General features: G+C 55.0%; 1 protein-coding gene and 1 long non-coding RNA gene across 2 annotated transcripts in view; one reads left to right on the plus strand and one right to left on the minus strand.

Moving 5' to 3' along the window:
• Nucleotides 1-12,127, minus strand: NPTX2 (neuronal pentraxin 2). The gene is made up of 5 exons (XM_002698218.6): nt 11,518-12,127; nt 9,643-9,859; nt 4,478-4,722; nt 2,401-2,580; nt 1-1,444 (listed from the first exon to the last, which is right to left on the minus strand). The coding sequence occupies exons 1-5, from the start codon at nt 11,941-11,943 to the stop codon at nt 1,217-1,219; spliced, it is 1,296 nt and encodes a 431-aa protein (XP_002698264.1). The 5' UTR covers nt 11,944-12,127; the 3' UTR covers nt 1-1,216.
• The window catches only part of LOC132343878 (uncharacterized), a 19,561-nt gene continuing 16,017 nt past the window's right edge, over nt 12,124-15,667 (plus strand). Inside the window, exons 1-2 of the long non-coding RNA XR_009492885.1 lie at nt 12,124-13,582; nt 14,087-14,155. This is a non-coding gene — a long non-coding RNA (uncharacterized lncRNA). The remainder of the gene's footprint in view (nt 13,583-14,086; nt 14,156-15,667) is intronic.

Consider the following 15,667-nt stretch of genomic DNA (forward strand, 5'->3'; position numbering starts at 1 on the left):
TGTCTTCCAGTGCATTTTAATCAAAATTCCATCATCAGAAGAGTTCTTGTAGCATACAGTGTTAGGATGGGCATGTCAGTTTGGTCCTACAAATGGAACTTTCACAGATCTGCACTTTGAACATGTATGAAAAATAAAATATATAATATTTAGCTGTATAAATTTCCCCACTGAACCACATCTATCTTTTAAAATAAATGATGTCCTCTGTCCAATAAACTATAAGCAGTCTGGAGTCACTGAGCAGGCACCAGCCAACGACATCCGTTTCCTGAAGAAGTAGTTCTGGGGGAAATAGTGGAGACAGTCGGATGCTCACAGGAATCCACGTGAATTAAAATGAGCACGTGCCTCACAGTGGGGCAAGATGTCAAAAAACCGGGGCGGGTTAATGGCTGCTCTTTTCTGTTTGGGGCAGTGGGGGTGGTAAAAAAAATAAATTTCCAAACCACATGGCATGGTTGTAAAAGCTGCACTTTTGGCACCAGTGGGAAAGACACCTTTCAAAGCCAGCCAGGATTCCGCCAAAGCGCAGGTCAGAGGGCAAGCTGACAGAGGGCGGGGGGACAGCGGCCCGGGCCCTTCTGTGTCCAGGGTTCCTGTTCACAGCCCCCTCCCTGGAGCTGTGGATGCGCCCTCCACCTCGGAGATCAGGCAGGGCAGTGTCTGGACAGCCTGCCTTCCTCTACAAGCTCAGGAGTTCCTGGGACAGAAAGAGTCACAGCGTAAAGAACACCAAGAGAAAGACCCTTTTTTGGGCGGGTGAGGGGGAGAAGGGCGGGGCTTCGCTGCGTGCTCAGCTGACAGCAAGGGTGTATGCGACACACCAGGGACACGGCCGCTCCGGCAGGACGATGCACGGCCTTCGAAGGGGACGGACAGACGGCGCACACGAGACACCAGGGATCCGTGACAGCGGGCAGGGTTGGGGCGCACTAGCGTTCACAGGGGTTCTGAGCAGGAGTCCTTCCACGGCAGGAGTCAGGAATCCGTCCACCTGCGGCTCAGGGCTTCTTCCCTGCCCCAAACCAACAAAATCGTGGTTCGGAACAGATAAGCTGGTGACAGATGCTGCCACAGAGCCTCAGGCTTAGAGATGCTCTGGGAGGGGCTTTGGGGGCCCCCCGCCCACTGTGGCAGGAGGTTCGTGCCCAGTTCCACTTGGGGCATGAGGAGAACGGCCCGGCCCCTGCCTCCTGGACAGAGGGGCGGGTGGCTACAAGTCAAGGAGACGCTCCTCGCAGGTCTCCACCGGCCACTTGGAAGCTCCTCCGAACACGTCCACGTTGTTGTCCACCCAGGGGATGATGTTGCCCGGCATGTTCGTGGAGCAGTTGGCGATGTTGATGATCTCCTGTGCACGGAGGACGCGGTCCCAGATGTTGAACTGGCTGAGCTCCCCTACAAATGCCTGCGTGGCGTCGAACCTGCCGCCGACTGTGTCCTGGGGAAGGGGGACACAGTGCGTGGGGGCAGGCTCAGGGCGGACATGTCTGTCCCGTCTCCCAGGCGTGTGACCGGCCTGGCGGGGGAGCGCCAGCTTGAAAGGGACGTGGGGCAGGGGCGGACTCCCCTGACTCAGATGGCACCCCCTGACCACTGAGTCCTGCTGCTTCCAAAGGGTCTCATGAGGCCCAGGAGAGGGCGTGGCTCAAACCACCCCACTTTACGGAGGGGAGACTAATGAGAGAGATCCTCCAAGGCCCCTGAGCTGGAACTAGACCCGGGTCGCTTGACTCCCAGCCCCTCCCAGGGGAGAAGTAAAAGGGAAGTGTCTGGGGGGCATGGTGCGGAGAGAGCCAAGAGCCCCAACTCAAGGCCCCCCAGAGGACCGGGGTCTATTCCCTTGATTTCCACCAGCAAACCCCAAACACGGGCTGAGACGTGAACTCTTCTCTGCCCTCCGCTCCAGGGGCGAGCTTTCTGAGGGCGGCCTCTGAGCCCCCGACCTGTCTCAACCATAGATGTGGTTCCCCAGGTGGCTGTGCTGGGGATCAAGGTCATGACCCTGAGCCAGGAGCCCCTGGAAGATGCCAGTGCCAGCCAGGGCCCAGCATCCCGAGTCAACATAGCGGCAGGCAGAGGCCAAAGGGCCAGAGGCGGCCCGGCGTCCCTGCGGCTCCGGGGACGCTCCTGCCCGTGTTGCACAGACGCCACTCTAGAATCTACAGAACCCACCGCACCAACCTGGTCCCTGCTAGGAAGGGCAGGACGTGTCCCCATCCCTGCCCTCACCCCCTCAGGCCACAGGACAGCCGGAGTTAGGCCAGAGGGGACCCCAGGTGTCCAGCCCCGGCTGTCATGCCGCGGTGACCAAGGCCAGGTCCGGCAGGCAGAAGGCTGGGCAGGGCCCCGGGCGGGGAGACAGCCATGTGCTGTGTGGCCAGCCGCTGCACTCACCTGCTCCTGCCCGAGGATGAGCACACCGCCTGGCTTGATGGGGTGCCACGGGGCCAGGTTCTCCCCGGTGCCCAGCTTCTCCCCGTCCTGGAAGGCCTCCCACATGCCGTCCCGTGTCGTCCAGGTGACACAGATGTGGTGCCACTTGCCGTCACTGACAAACAGGGGCAGCTGGGCGACCTGTGGGTGGCAACATGCAGATGAGGGCCCCTCAGGGTCCCCAGGAGTCGGACCTGGGGGCACTGGAGGCCATGAGCCCACTGCTGCTCTCATCGGGAAGTGGGGGTCCCTTCTGATCTCCCCCCTCTCTGCTCTGTGGGTAACATGCCCAACCCTGCAAGCTCACAGGGACCCTTGGACTAGAGACACCATATACATCACAGACTCTTAAAGGGAAAGGGGTAGGCTGGGTACAAGCTGCTGACCCCAGGGGGACCCTGCTCTCGACTGGACACGCTTGGATCCTGGCTTGGCTGAGGGTCTGGGATACTGTGCAGACCAAGCAGATGAGACGGACAGCTCCCTGCTCTCATGCTCGTTCTGAACGCCCCTTGCTGGAGACCCCAAAGGGAAGTCAGAGCTCTACTGGGCAACTTCTTTAGAAAACAGTCAGACCAGGCATCTACACTCTGCTAGTAAGGTCCCAACAGCCATCACGACACTTGGGGATCTACACACGTGTGTGTCCTCCTGGAGACCCCAAAGGGAAGTCAGAGCTCTACTGGGCAACTTCTTTGAAAAACAGTCAGACCAGGCACCTACACTCTGCTGGTAGGGTCCCAACAGCCATTGTGACACTTGGGGATCTACGCGTGTGTGTGTCCCCCTGGGCAGGCCACCCACCACTATGTGTGAGCGTTGGGGGGAGGGTAGGAGTGCACACAGGGCCCTTCCGCCCCACACCATCTCCCCGAGGTCCTGTAAGTCCTCTACAGACCAGCTCTGCCATCAAGCATCATGTTGTTACTGTTGGTGTCCTAGCAACCCGGAGCTCCCTCCCAGGAATTGGCTGTTTACACGACATTGAAACCAAGAGGAAAACAAGGCTCTCGGCTCTGCTTTGTCCAAGCGCGTCATTTAGAACAATTAATCCCCAGCTCAAGGACGTGGTCACTGCCGGAAGGAGCCCCTCAGGTGGATTCTGTAGCGTTTCCCACTTAAACAAACTCCAGCCAGAGCAGTTCAGTAGAGACAGGCAGGGTGGGGGCCGAGTGCCCGGTGAGCCCTCTGGGGCTGTGCAGCCATCCGCCACTCAGCCCCAGGAAGGAGGATGTGAGGCTGCATGTTGGGTGACATGCAGCCCGCCTTACATTTAAGTGAGGCTGCAGGAGGGTCCCACAGACGCCCAGAGCTGATCTCTTAAGGAGACCATGTTCCTGAATGTCAAAATAAGCCAGTCTATCAAAAAGGGACATTTACTCTGGAAAAGGCAGGACTGGAGGGACAGGAGACGGATGGGTGGTTGCCTCAGGCTGGGGTGGGAGCAGGAGGTGACTATAAAAGGGAACAAAAATCAACACAACATTGTAAAGCAATTATCTTCCAATTTAAAAAAGGGAAAGGAGGAAATCTGGGTAAAGAGGAAACTGTTTTATATTTTAATTGTGGTGGTTACACAGTTATGCATTTGTCAAAACTGGTTGAACTAAAAAGTATAAATTCTACTGTATGTAAATGTATTTCAAGCTCCCCCCGCCCCCGAAAGACATGCTAATGAGAAATATCACACAATTGCACACACATACACAAACACACACCCTCCCCTATTCCTGGGGAACCGCCCTGACTGACTGGCCTGAGGGCCCCTGAAAACTCAGGCTGTCCCGAGGAGGCCCAGTTCACTCTGACCCTCCGTGGCTTCTTGGTGGGACTCACCGCTTGGATACCCACAAGCTACAGCTGCCTGGCCCTCTGCCCCCTGCTCGGTCACCTGCCCAGAGTGGGACTGAGTCAGGGCCAAACCATCCCCTTTGGGGAAAGGATAGCCTTGTGGTCAGATGTCAGACTTCCTGCAGCATCCCAACCTCGATGGCCACCTGGATAGGGGGGAGGGTGGCGGCCGTCCCAGTGAGCTCACCTTGTCATTGATGAGCAGCTCGATGGGGTTGTTGCCCCACTCAATCAGCACGATCTCGTTGGCCTGCCCGGGCACGGCATAAGAGAACGGGGTGCCGATGCCCGGCGAGGCACTGGACCGCAACCACAGGCAGATGGTGAAGGCATACAGCTCAGGCAGCGTCTTCTTGATCTTGCCGTACAGGTAGTTTGTGCGGAGGGGCAGGGACACTTTGAACGCATCTGGCGACTTGAAAGCACTGTTGCCTGGGGGTGGTGGTGGGGCGAGCGGGATGGGGAGGAGGGGTTGACAGCGTGTGAGCGCCCCTGTCTCTTTCCCCAAAACCAGCACAGCCCAGAGCAGCAGTTGACCTGGACCCCCTCCCTGCAAGCGGGTCCCCTAAGCACAGGGCACCTGCTATAGACTGACCGCTGTCCAAGGTGCTGAAGTGGGAAACAGGCACATCCTTGCTCTTGGAAGCTCGAGGAAGGGGGAAGAGGCACGCTGGATTTAACCTTCTGGTTAAACTAAGCCAAAAAACCCCTTCCTCAGCGAAGTTCTGTTGCCTCTGCTGTTTCCTAGAAATCTGGCTCCTTCAGCAGGGCTGGGAGGGGGCCTGCTGGACTTGGGCTTGGAGGTGGGACCCCGGCGCTCCATAAACACTTGTCCACCAACGAGTCCATGTCACTTCTCCCCCAGAAGAATTGCCACTGCCTGAGGTAAAGGAGTCAGGCACCTGTGACTCGATATTACAGCTGAACTCAGAAGTGGCTTTTGGACTAAATCCCTGAGTGAATTGCTTTGCTCAGGACCTGCCCGTCCCTCCTCGAGAGAAAACCAAGTTTACTGACCCATTTCCAGCAGGAAGCAGATTCCTGACCCACTGAGGTGAGCCCACCCTCCCTGAGCCTTGATCCCTTGGGGCCTACTTGGGGCTGTCCCCAAGCATGTGGTGCTTCCGAAACCTTTGGCAAACAACTGAAACTCTTAAATAGGTCTAAGTCATTTTTGGTACAGTTTTGGTTGAAGCTTGAAATTAACAATATCATAACTAAACACACAGAGGACAAGCCACTGTGTGCTTATCACAGATCCCAGCATTTGCAGGGGACTGCAGACTCTGTGCACCATCACAGCAAAAGCTTCTCTCTTGTTGGGGACCAGATGCTGCCAGGGAAGGAGCCTAAATGCCCGTCACTCCTTCAACAAGTATTTATTAAGCGCTGACGAGGGGCCAGAGGATCCTCATTTCATCAAAGACAGGCAGGCTCTCTCGGCCTGGAACCATACTGCCTGTGTCACTAATGGATGAAATCTGCTCCTTCCTCGCCCTGCTCTGGAGAACAGGAGCCAGAATGGATGAACCATTCTCCACCACGAGCCCCCAGTCTCATTTTTTAAAAAAAGATTTTTGATGTGGGACATTTTTAAAGCCTTTATTGAGTTTGTTATAACAATGTTTCTGTGTTTTATGTTTTGGTTTTTTGGCCATGAGTCATGTGGGATTTTAGCTCCCCCAACCAGGGATTGAACCTCCACTGCCTGCATTGGAAAGCAAAGTCTTAACCGCTGGACTGCCAGGGAAGTCCCACCCCAGACTCATTTACTGCCACAGTGAGGAACACAGACACGTGAGAGAAGCTCTTTGGTGCACAGTTCACACCCCACCCGAGGACCTTCTGACCTCTCTGGAATGGGCAATGTAGAAACATCAGAGTCTATGCTTCATATGTAGTATTTATTTCTATCTGCTGACTATGCAGTCTTGCCTGATCCCTCCTGACCTCCCAAGGCTGCAGAGTGCCGGGAGACGGGTGGGAAGACCTTGTTGCCTGGGGAAGCTGAGGGCAGGGCCAGGCCAGAGGTTATGCTGAGATGGGCCCCCTGTGAGGCTGAAGCAAAGCTGAGAGACCCAGAAAGTCCTGGATCCCTGATTTTTCAAATTTCACAGTGGCAGCAGCAAGGCTCAGAAAAGGGTACCAACTTACCCCAAGTCACACAGCCCGCAAATGACAGAGCCAGGAATGGAAGTTGTACTTCCCAAGACATGCAGCTGCAAATACTTAATGTGCAAATGCTTGTGTTTTCATGGGATGTGATTATCTAATACAGGGAAATGGCTTCTCTCCTTGCAGATGGGCAGGCTTGCTGATTTGATCAGACTTGGGGTCGGTAATATCATTAGCCCAGTGATAACAGATCGGTTCCATCAACGCTGGGAGAGCCAAGGGGCAGCTATACACTGAAAGCCGGCGCCCTCTATTCATATAAAACAGCTTGGAGGTTCAGAGGAAACTTAGTTAAAACCAATTAAGGAATTAAAGGGCCTGACCGATAAATCAGAGACTGCAGGTGGCCGACAAGCCAAGGATGGGGAGCAGCCTGGGGCTAAGAGACAAGGGTTCCAGCGTTTACTTCCGCTCTGAGCTGGGCTCTGCCTGGCTGGAGCACCCGGAGTCCCGAGGCCCCCACAGATGAGCAGGTCTCCCAGTAAAGAAAGCGAGCACCCTTGGGACCTGGGCGGCAGGAGCATCCACACGCAGGGTTGGAAGCTCAGCATTGGGCTGGGAGGAGCCTCCCGCCCAGCAGGGCTGAGGCCCACATGCCACTGTAGGCTGCAGTCTCCGTGACTCTGGTCCTTGGGGGTCGCCGCCTACCACCACCCCAGCTCTGCAGTCTGCCGGCCACGTGAAAGCGGGTGTCACTCGGTTCTGACTCAGTCCCTCATCTAACCAAATCCCATCTCACTGGGTTGTCGCGGGGATTACAGGAGACACAGAACATGGAGCTCAGAGCCTGGCATCTGGCACAAAACAGGCACTTAACAGGCAGGAAATGGTGCACGGAAGACCAGAGAACCCCCAGGGCCCCCCTCCGTGTGTGGTTGAGGTCTGTCTCCCCTGGGCTCAGCAGGATGCTTCTAAGGAACACAGTGTGCTTTCTACTCATGGTACATTTGGGGGCTGGCAGCTTCCGTCTCTGCTCACACCTGTCACATACATGACAGACACAGAGAACTGCTCAGAAGACAAATGATCACCTTCCTCAAAGACTCACCCCAGGGCTGGGTGGAGCACACAGGATTCTAGAGCTCTCATCCAGGGGTCGAGAGGCAGCGGACCCTGAGCCACTGCTCAGTGCCAGGGTCTGCAGGCTCTGTAAGAATGGCCCTGTCCTTGTGGAGTCCAGCTCTAGTTTGGACACGGACCTCCCCTCTGTGCCAGGCAAGCTCCGCAGGCTCCGCAGCACCCATGAGCATGGGTGCAGGAATCAGACTGGCTGAGGTGAGGCCTCACTGTGGCTTTCTGGCTGCGAACAGACACACCAAGGTCGGGAGGGAGAGTCACAAAGGGGCAGCCCCTGGGTGGCCAAAGCCACGATGAAGGAATTTGGAGGAACCCATGTGAAACTCAGAACCACCCTGGAGTCACAGAACAAGATGGGGAGGGGCGGCGTTATGTGCCTGTTGCCGTCCATTAGCCAGTGGCCTGGGCCCCACCTCGACCCCCTCTCCCCGAGACAGATGACAGGTCTGGCTGAGAACTTCGGAGCACTCTTTCTCATCTATGAAATGGGTATAACAAGAGTCCTGTCTCCCACACTCGACTCAGTAGACTTCTACTAACCCGCTTCCGTTAACCCACTTCCTTGTAGCAACTCAGCCACCAGGCCAAGCAAGGTACACCGCCACCAAGGTCTCTGGCAAAGCCCTCCCCTCACTCTGCAGCCATCCCCTCCCATCAAGGTACTGAGTAACTGCAGTGTGCCTGCTCCCTCGGCCTGCAGGTCCCACGAGGGCGAAGCTGGGCAAGGGAAGGTGAGCCACCCATCCCTGGCCCCAACGGTGCCTTCCTCTCCTCCTGCCCAGTGACAGAGAGGTAAGTTCCAGCTGCTCTCCCTTTGGGGAAGGCCTTTGAGACCTAAGGAGCTTCCTGAGGTCACCCAGCAAGGGAGGTGAGGCAGAGAGGACTTTTTTTAACTCAAGAATCCAAGTGCAATAATAATGGTAAGGAAGGAAGAATAGGCTTTCCTGGAAGAGGAGAGCAGGAGAGGGATGAAGGAACCCTTTGACTTTGGGGGTGCTGCTGAAAAAATGACTAAATCAAATGAAACAGAAACACTCTCTCCTTGGATGCCTCCATCTGGCCCAGCTGAGCCGACGTGGCTGGAAGAGTATGCGGACATTCTGCCACTGGACATTCACCTGCCAAATCATACAACTGAGTCATCAGAAGCTGCCCTTATCCGGTTAGTGCATTTGAAAGGTTATAATCCTATACCCACAACCAGCAAACCTAAAACTTCACACCCAGCACAGTCTGAATGATCTAGGGCCCTTGATCCCTTCCCTTCCTTTTCCTGTGGGAGAAACTCACCCACGAGAATCTGAGCAGAGAAGAGAAAGAGACTCAGAGTCCGCTGCAGGGTCTAGTTAAGGGACTGAAATGCCTGTGTGGCAGGAGGTCAGCAATCAGACTGGACGAGCGGATCTTGAGTGTCTTGCTTTTTCATGGACAATGCCAGTGGGGCTGGGGACAGGGTTAATTCCAGAGATGGCTGTTATCAGTCACCCCGATTGTTTGCTCAAACAGCCAGGAACCACCAGGCAGGCAGGGCCACAATCACTGCTGACAACGGGTCTGAGCACAAGTAATGAAAACCAGGACCCTCCCAGCCGCTAGCAGTGCCCCTTCCATCTCCACCGAGTCTCTGACAGGGCACACTCTGTGCACCAGGAGATGACTCAGGTTGAAACAGCAACACCTGGCCTGAGAGGTGAGAGGCAGGAGGGGGAGGCGGGCTGCGGCTGGGACGGTAAGGAGTCCGGTGGTTTTCTGCCCCCAGCATTGGAGGATCAGAGGTGAGGACGGGAGAGCAGTCTCAAAACCGGGCAAACTCAGGAGCAGAGCTCCCCGCCAAGAGTCACCAGGCAGGGGTCTAGCAGTGACCACTCCCTCAGGGGCCCAAGTGGCCGCGTCTGTCAGGGGGCATGATGGCAGTGCCACGGGCTCCTCCGGGCCTGCCCTCCCTTGCTCTGAGCTCCGCTTCACCCCCTTACACGGCAGCCAAGTACCAAGACGATGGACTGGGGGCGGGGCGGGGGGTGGGGGTGGTGGGGGGGGGGGTGGAGAGGCGGCTGATGGACGGCCGCAAGGGGGCGGCAGAGACACCAGCCCGGCGCTCACCTCGCTCCAGCTCGGTCACCCTCTGCAGCAGCGCGTTCAGGGCGCTCTCCGTCTTCTGGCGGTGAGCCGAGGTCTCGTTGTGGAGCAGGGACTTCTCGTCCTCCAGCTCGGCCACCTTGCGCAGCAGCTGTCTCTCCAGCTCCCCCAGCCGCCGCTGGAGCACCTCCCGAAAGTCGCCGGGCAGCACCGCGTTGGACACGTTCGCTCGGAGCTGGTGCTTTCGGTGGAGGAGGGAAGGGGGTGGGGGGCACAGGCGGGAGAAGTATTAGCGCCAGTTTAAAAAGGAACTGTGAAATGGAGCTCTAATGGCCCCCACCACATAGGGAGAAGCTTCCCAAATAGGAATATTAAATCGTGTCAATGGCGGGAACGGGAGCATTTCACTCATTTGTGGGGGGTGGGGGGGGGGTACGGAAAGGATTTAAAGTCAAACAGCAATTACTCTGCTGCAATATTTTAAATTTAGTAATCTCATTTCCCTTCTCAGGAAGCTGTGTTCCTCCTCTCACTAAAAAGTCAAAAATTTTACCAACATCTATCATTCTCAAGTAAGGACCAAAATACAGCTAGGATTTTTTTTTTTTTTTTTTAAAGAGGTAATCAAATGGTCCTCAAAGAAGACGAGCTTTCATCTAGCACCCCCCTCCCCAACCCCCGCAACCTCCAAGTTCCGGTAGGGCCCAAAAGTGCATGACTATGCTTGCAGAGATGTTACTGGAAAATGAGAACTTTAAAACAGGGCTAGTCTGAATTCCAGGAACCTTCGCTTTTAATGCTGCTTTTAAATCCTCACCTCCTATTTCTTTTATTCCTCCACCATTCTGCTGGCTCTGGAGGATGCCGGCTGCTGTCTAGCCACCAGTCCTTGGCAAGCTGTCTACCCCTCCCTCTAAGTGTTCCAAATTGTAAAACAGATTATAGGATCTGCCTGGGGGGGTTGTTGCACGGGTTAAAATTAGATAATATGCCTGGCGCATATTTAGTGTTCCAGAAACGTTAGCTCTTATTAATCATAATGAATCGAGGGATATACAGATGCTGCAAATACTGTATTTAGCCATCATGCCAGAGGAAACTCTCAAATAATTTTGCAATAATTACCACCTGTAATTGGAATCTAGTTTTGCTAAGAAGTATTTTTGTGAACGTGTGTAACAGAAACATCCACATTTCTTAAACGGGGCGGAGAGTAAAAATGGAAATTAAATGAAGATTTCTCTCAAAGTTCCAAACTGCAGACACCTTCCGAGAAGGGAAGAAAGTCTCTTCCCCCAGAGCAATCGGGAGGAGCACCCTAGGATCCGCGCGCGCAATTGGGGGACAGCGTCTTTGAAGTTAACCAGCTTAGAGGTGCGCCTGGTGTGAACCGTGACCCGCCCACGTTCGCCTTCCGCCGAGACCCCGGGGCCTCCGCCTGCTCTGGTCCAGCCGAATTTGATTTATAAAAGGTAACACCGGACGCCCGGGGCTGCTGACCTCCCGCGGAAGCTGCCTGTCCCCTGAGACAAGGTCCAGGAGCGCGTCCGGCTCGGGGAGACTGGGAGATTTATAAAGGGGGGGGGGGGCCGTCCCCATTCGCCAGGCTGGACCTCGGGGAGTGAATGGCCCCATAGCTGGCAGGCCTGGCACGGCTGGGTGGGGTGGGCGGGAATTTAACCTTTTCCTTCCAGCAAAGAGATGGGGAGGAGGGATGCGAGCCACGCAAGTTAAGTTTCGGAGCCAGACCGAGAGCGCCCCTGACCCCAAACCCAGCTCGCCTGGCGTCCGAGCGCGCCCGGGCGGCGGTGTCCCGCGCAGCCCAGAGGGCAAGACCACGCGCCTCTCCTCTGCCCCGCTCCTCGGGGTCGTCCCCCCAGGGACCCCGCGCCCTGCTACCTCCAGGCTCTCCAGGCGGTCTTTGAGGGTCTGCAGAGAGCGGCTGAGCTGCTCCACGACGTGGCCGGGGTCCCGCGGCAGATCGCCCATGGTGTCCTTGCCCGAGGCTGCCCGGCCCGGCGCCTTGCCCCCTGCCAGCCCCTCGCAGCGCGCCAGCTTGGCCGTGAGCTCGCGGATGGCCTCGCGCTGCGAGCCCAGCGTCTCTTTCTGCTGTACGACGGTCTCACGCAGCTGCAGCACCGCGGCCCGCAGCTCCTCCTCGGGGCTCAGCGCGCCCCCCTGCATGGGCATCGCGGGCAGCGGGCAGCCGGCGCGCGCCGCCTCCGGGGGCAACGCCGTGCACACGAAACGGTTGCTGGGCGCCGGGCCGTCCTGGGCTCCGGCGGCCACGGCGAGCACCACGCCGGCGGCCAGTAGCGCCAGCATCCCGCCGTTGCCTCTGCGCTCACTCCAGCGTCCGCGGGCAGGCCGGCTAGCCGGCGCCGTCGGGGCGCGCGGCGGGGGGCGCCTGCGCGGTGGGCTGCGGCCGGGCTCGCCGCTCGAGGGCAACGTGAGCGCGGGAGCCCGCTGAAGCCGCCAGCCGTCGCGTAAGCCGCGCGCTCCGTCCGGCTCTACGCTCTGACCCGGCCGGGCCCGCGCGCCCTTTCTTAAGCTGGAAGGGCGGGGGCCCCGGCGCGTGGGGCGCGGCGCCGCGAGCTCTGATTGGCCCAGCCTGGCGCGCGTCACGCAGGGGCGGGGCGGGGGCGCCTACTCGCCGAGCTGCGTACCAGCGGGCGGGCGCGTGGGCCGGAGCCGGGGGCGCTAGCTTGGGGCCCGCGGCCCTCAGGAGGGCACGGCTGAGGTTAAAAAAAAAAAAAAAAAAAAGGTCCTGGGTGCCTTCAGGGACCTCGGCCGACGAGTCCAGGCGCCCCCTCGGAACCCCCCTCGGAAGTCCGCGTCGTGGGCTGTGGAGAAGCCAAGAGCCCCCTGGTGCCCCTGCGGCCCCTGAGGCGGCTCTGAGGGCGCCAGGCCTCGCTCTGCGTTCGCCTCAGCTCCCGGGCGGGGACGACCCCCGTTTCACAAAAGAGGAGGCGCCCCGGGCGGGACTCGAACCTTGGGCTGCCGTCGCCGCCCGCCCGCCCGCGGCCGGCGTGGGCCACCCGGGGCAGGGCCGCGGCCACCTCACCCCAAAGGCGGGAAAGAGGCACGACAGGTCGCGTCCGCAGTCCCGTCTCGGAAAGAATTCTCAGGTCTGCGGCTACCAGAAACAGGCGGCAGATGCCGACGGCGAGGAGGGGTCGCCCGCGCACCCTCGCGCCACGTTCCGTCCAGCTTGGGGCGCGGAGTCGCGAGGCCACTCGCAGGGCTGTCTGGCGCGGGTCCCGGCGCCAGCCCGCCGGGTGGTGATCTCCGCAGCAAGGCTTGGGCCACATGGGCCTTGATCCGACCCGCAGTCGTCGCCATGATGCCAACATGGTGAAACAGCGCCCCACTCTCGGGAAGAGGGTGCCCACCGTGTCCAGTGTCCCCGTTAGAGACGCTGTCCTCAGACTCTTGGAGGGAACAGAGGCAGAGAGAAACCCCCCAAAGCAGGAGCAGATTGGTTTCAGAATCTGGGCTGTTTGCAAACAAGTTCACAGAGATTTTGATGCAAAGCAACAGACAGAGCTGGTTTACTGCACATTGAAAATGGAAATCTTTTACTTTTTTTCTCTGTTTTTAAGAAATCCTGTGGCAAGGTCATTAATAATATTATCCATTATACCCGAAACAAATGGATTTGTCATTTCTGCACAGAAGCTGAGGTTGATTCTGAAAACAAACTATATCAAAATAAATGAAATTATTATGATAATGTAAAATAGACTGCAGTGATTAATCTCCAGAAACCGAATTTTTGACCTGCTTTGCACTTCAAACAATAACTTCTGTTATGTAAATAGTTGTGGGATTTTCAAGGATAATGTTGCTAAATTACCAGAAAAGTTCTATACATGAAAATCTCTTCGTGGATAAACATTAGAGACAGGAAATCTGGTCTACATAACACCAGAGGCAGAGGACAGTGGAAGTAATGATGGCTCAGGTAAGAATATTCATTAGTAGAAAATGTAGGGGGTGGGGGTGGATGATGGGCTAATGTCTCTTGATCAGCAACACCTGGAAGTATCCCTTTCAAATTTTAAGTATGACCTTGAATAGATTCATTCCTCCTACATCCTTTTTACTTCAGCTCCTTAAAAAACTCCCCAAGTTCAAATGAGCCCTCCTATACACAGATTGCAAAATGAAGGTAACAAAGTTGCAATGCACTTAAAATGTTACATTTTAAATGATTCCACAATGCACCAAATCCAGACATGTTCAGAATTATTCAGATAAGGCTTTGACTTTTCAAATTTTCACTCACAGGTTTGATGTTTTTTTAACTCACAGTCCTTGGTGGATCTTAATTGGATGTGACAATTAGGGTAGTATGCTTGTATTTTTCCATATAGCCTTTCTTGGCATAGACTGATAGAGTCATATTTGCAACTTGAAATAGAGGCTTGTTCCTTTAATAATTAAATAAAATCGACTGTATTTCCAGAATTCTAATTTCCTCCTGAATGAAGAAAACAGTGGACAAGAAGACTCAGAAATAACAAAGCATATATCCGTAAGTATTTACTCAAGTTTCTCCGAAGATTTTCAATATGAGAAGTTACAGTGAAACTGCTAAGGCCCAGATGGAACGACCCAGGCATTTGAGATGTTATACCCTTCAGAGGCAGTATAATGAGAGGGCTTACTGAACAGGGTCTATGCTCTTTGGGGCTTTGTTTTGTTTTCCTGGTGCAGTGGAAAGTCTGCTGGCTCAGGAATGAGCCCTCATACCAACTCTGTCACTAGCTAAGTGGTTTGGGACGAGCCATTTCTCCTCTCTGGACATCAGTTTCCTTGTGTATGAGAAGAAGGGATTAGAGCAGACTCTCCAAAGGCCCTTCTGACGATGCTCGAGGACTGGTAATTTGAGAAAGAATCACTGTTCAGTATGATAAACATTCCAGAACCTTGTTCTTTCCTTTTGTGTTGTGAACCACCTGTAACCAAGGGTGACTCTGGGAAAGCAGAGCATTTGTGATACAGCAGGTAAGCCTTCACACAAGGAGAGGCCATAGCTGGGGTTGAAATCTGCTCTTGACAACATGGAGCTTCATCCTCGATTTACTCACAGTACAGTAACCTCGTCTACCTGAAGGACCCTGAATATCTGACTCATGCCACCTATGAGGGTGGTTACATGTGTGGCAGAGATCAGGGCCCACAGAATCTCCTTCACTTGAAAAGTCGTGCAGATCTGCAGCTGTGAATCAGCTCCACCTAATCTCTTCGTGTAACATGCTGCAGCATAGTAACCACCCACTCATTCACTATGTCTCCTGGCTCCCAGGTTAGCTGAGAGCCCACTATGGAGGTAAACCGTGTGCTGGGAATCCTGATGAGCTCATTCCGCCTCCATTTTATTGCCCCATCTGTTTGGTTCTCCGGTTCTTCTCACATGCATTTTTATCTTGGTCTTCTGGGAAATGTGCTAATTTCCACCATGGTGTCAGAGGATCCCATCTTATACTTTTTTACATTTCCTCCTCTCTTTCTCAGTGCCACTTGGGAAGTCAAGAATGGGGGTGTGAGCTCACTCACAGAATCCAAGGACAACTTCCTGCAAACATGACTCAGGAACTGTCCTCGGTTCTGAATTTCAATTAAGAGGGAGAACTAAGAGTGTGTGGTTGGTGGTGGCTGTTTCTGTTTTTTTTTTTTTTTTTTAAATGTAGGATTCAGTGCACATACAACAGAATTTGGAGGTTCCAGAGAATCCTAACTAGTAATCTTTTAAAAAATTCTAAATAATAATCTGTTATGCTTAAAATGCTAAGACCCTCTCAAGAGTGGATTTTTTATTAGAATGAACTGCATGGTCAAGTAGAAAGTGCTTGAGCTTCAGAGTCAGACAGCAGTTGCTTCAATTCTAGTTTTAATAACTTTCCATTTGACCTTGAGAGGATAGCTTAACCCCTGTGAGCCTCAGTTTTCTCAACTTGAACATCAAAGCTTAATTTACTACAAAGTATTGTCAGGCTTAAGGTAATGTATGTGAACATGTTTGGCATAGAACAGGTGCAAAATA

The sequence above is a fragment of the Bos taurus genome, chromosome 25 (genome assembly GCF_002263795.3).
Source record: "Bos taurus isolate L1 Dominette 01449 registration number 42190680 breed Hereford chromosome 25, ARS-UCD2.0, whole genome shotgun sequence".
NCBI lineage: Eukaryota > Metazoa > Chordata > Mammalia > Artiodactyla > Bovidae > Bos > Bos taurus.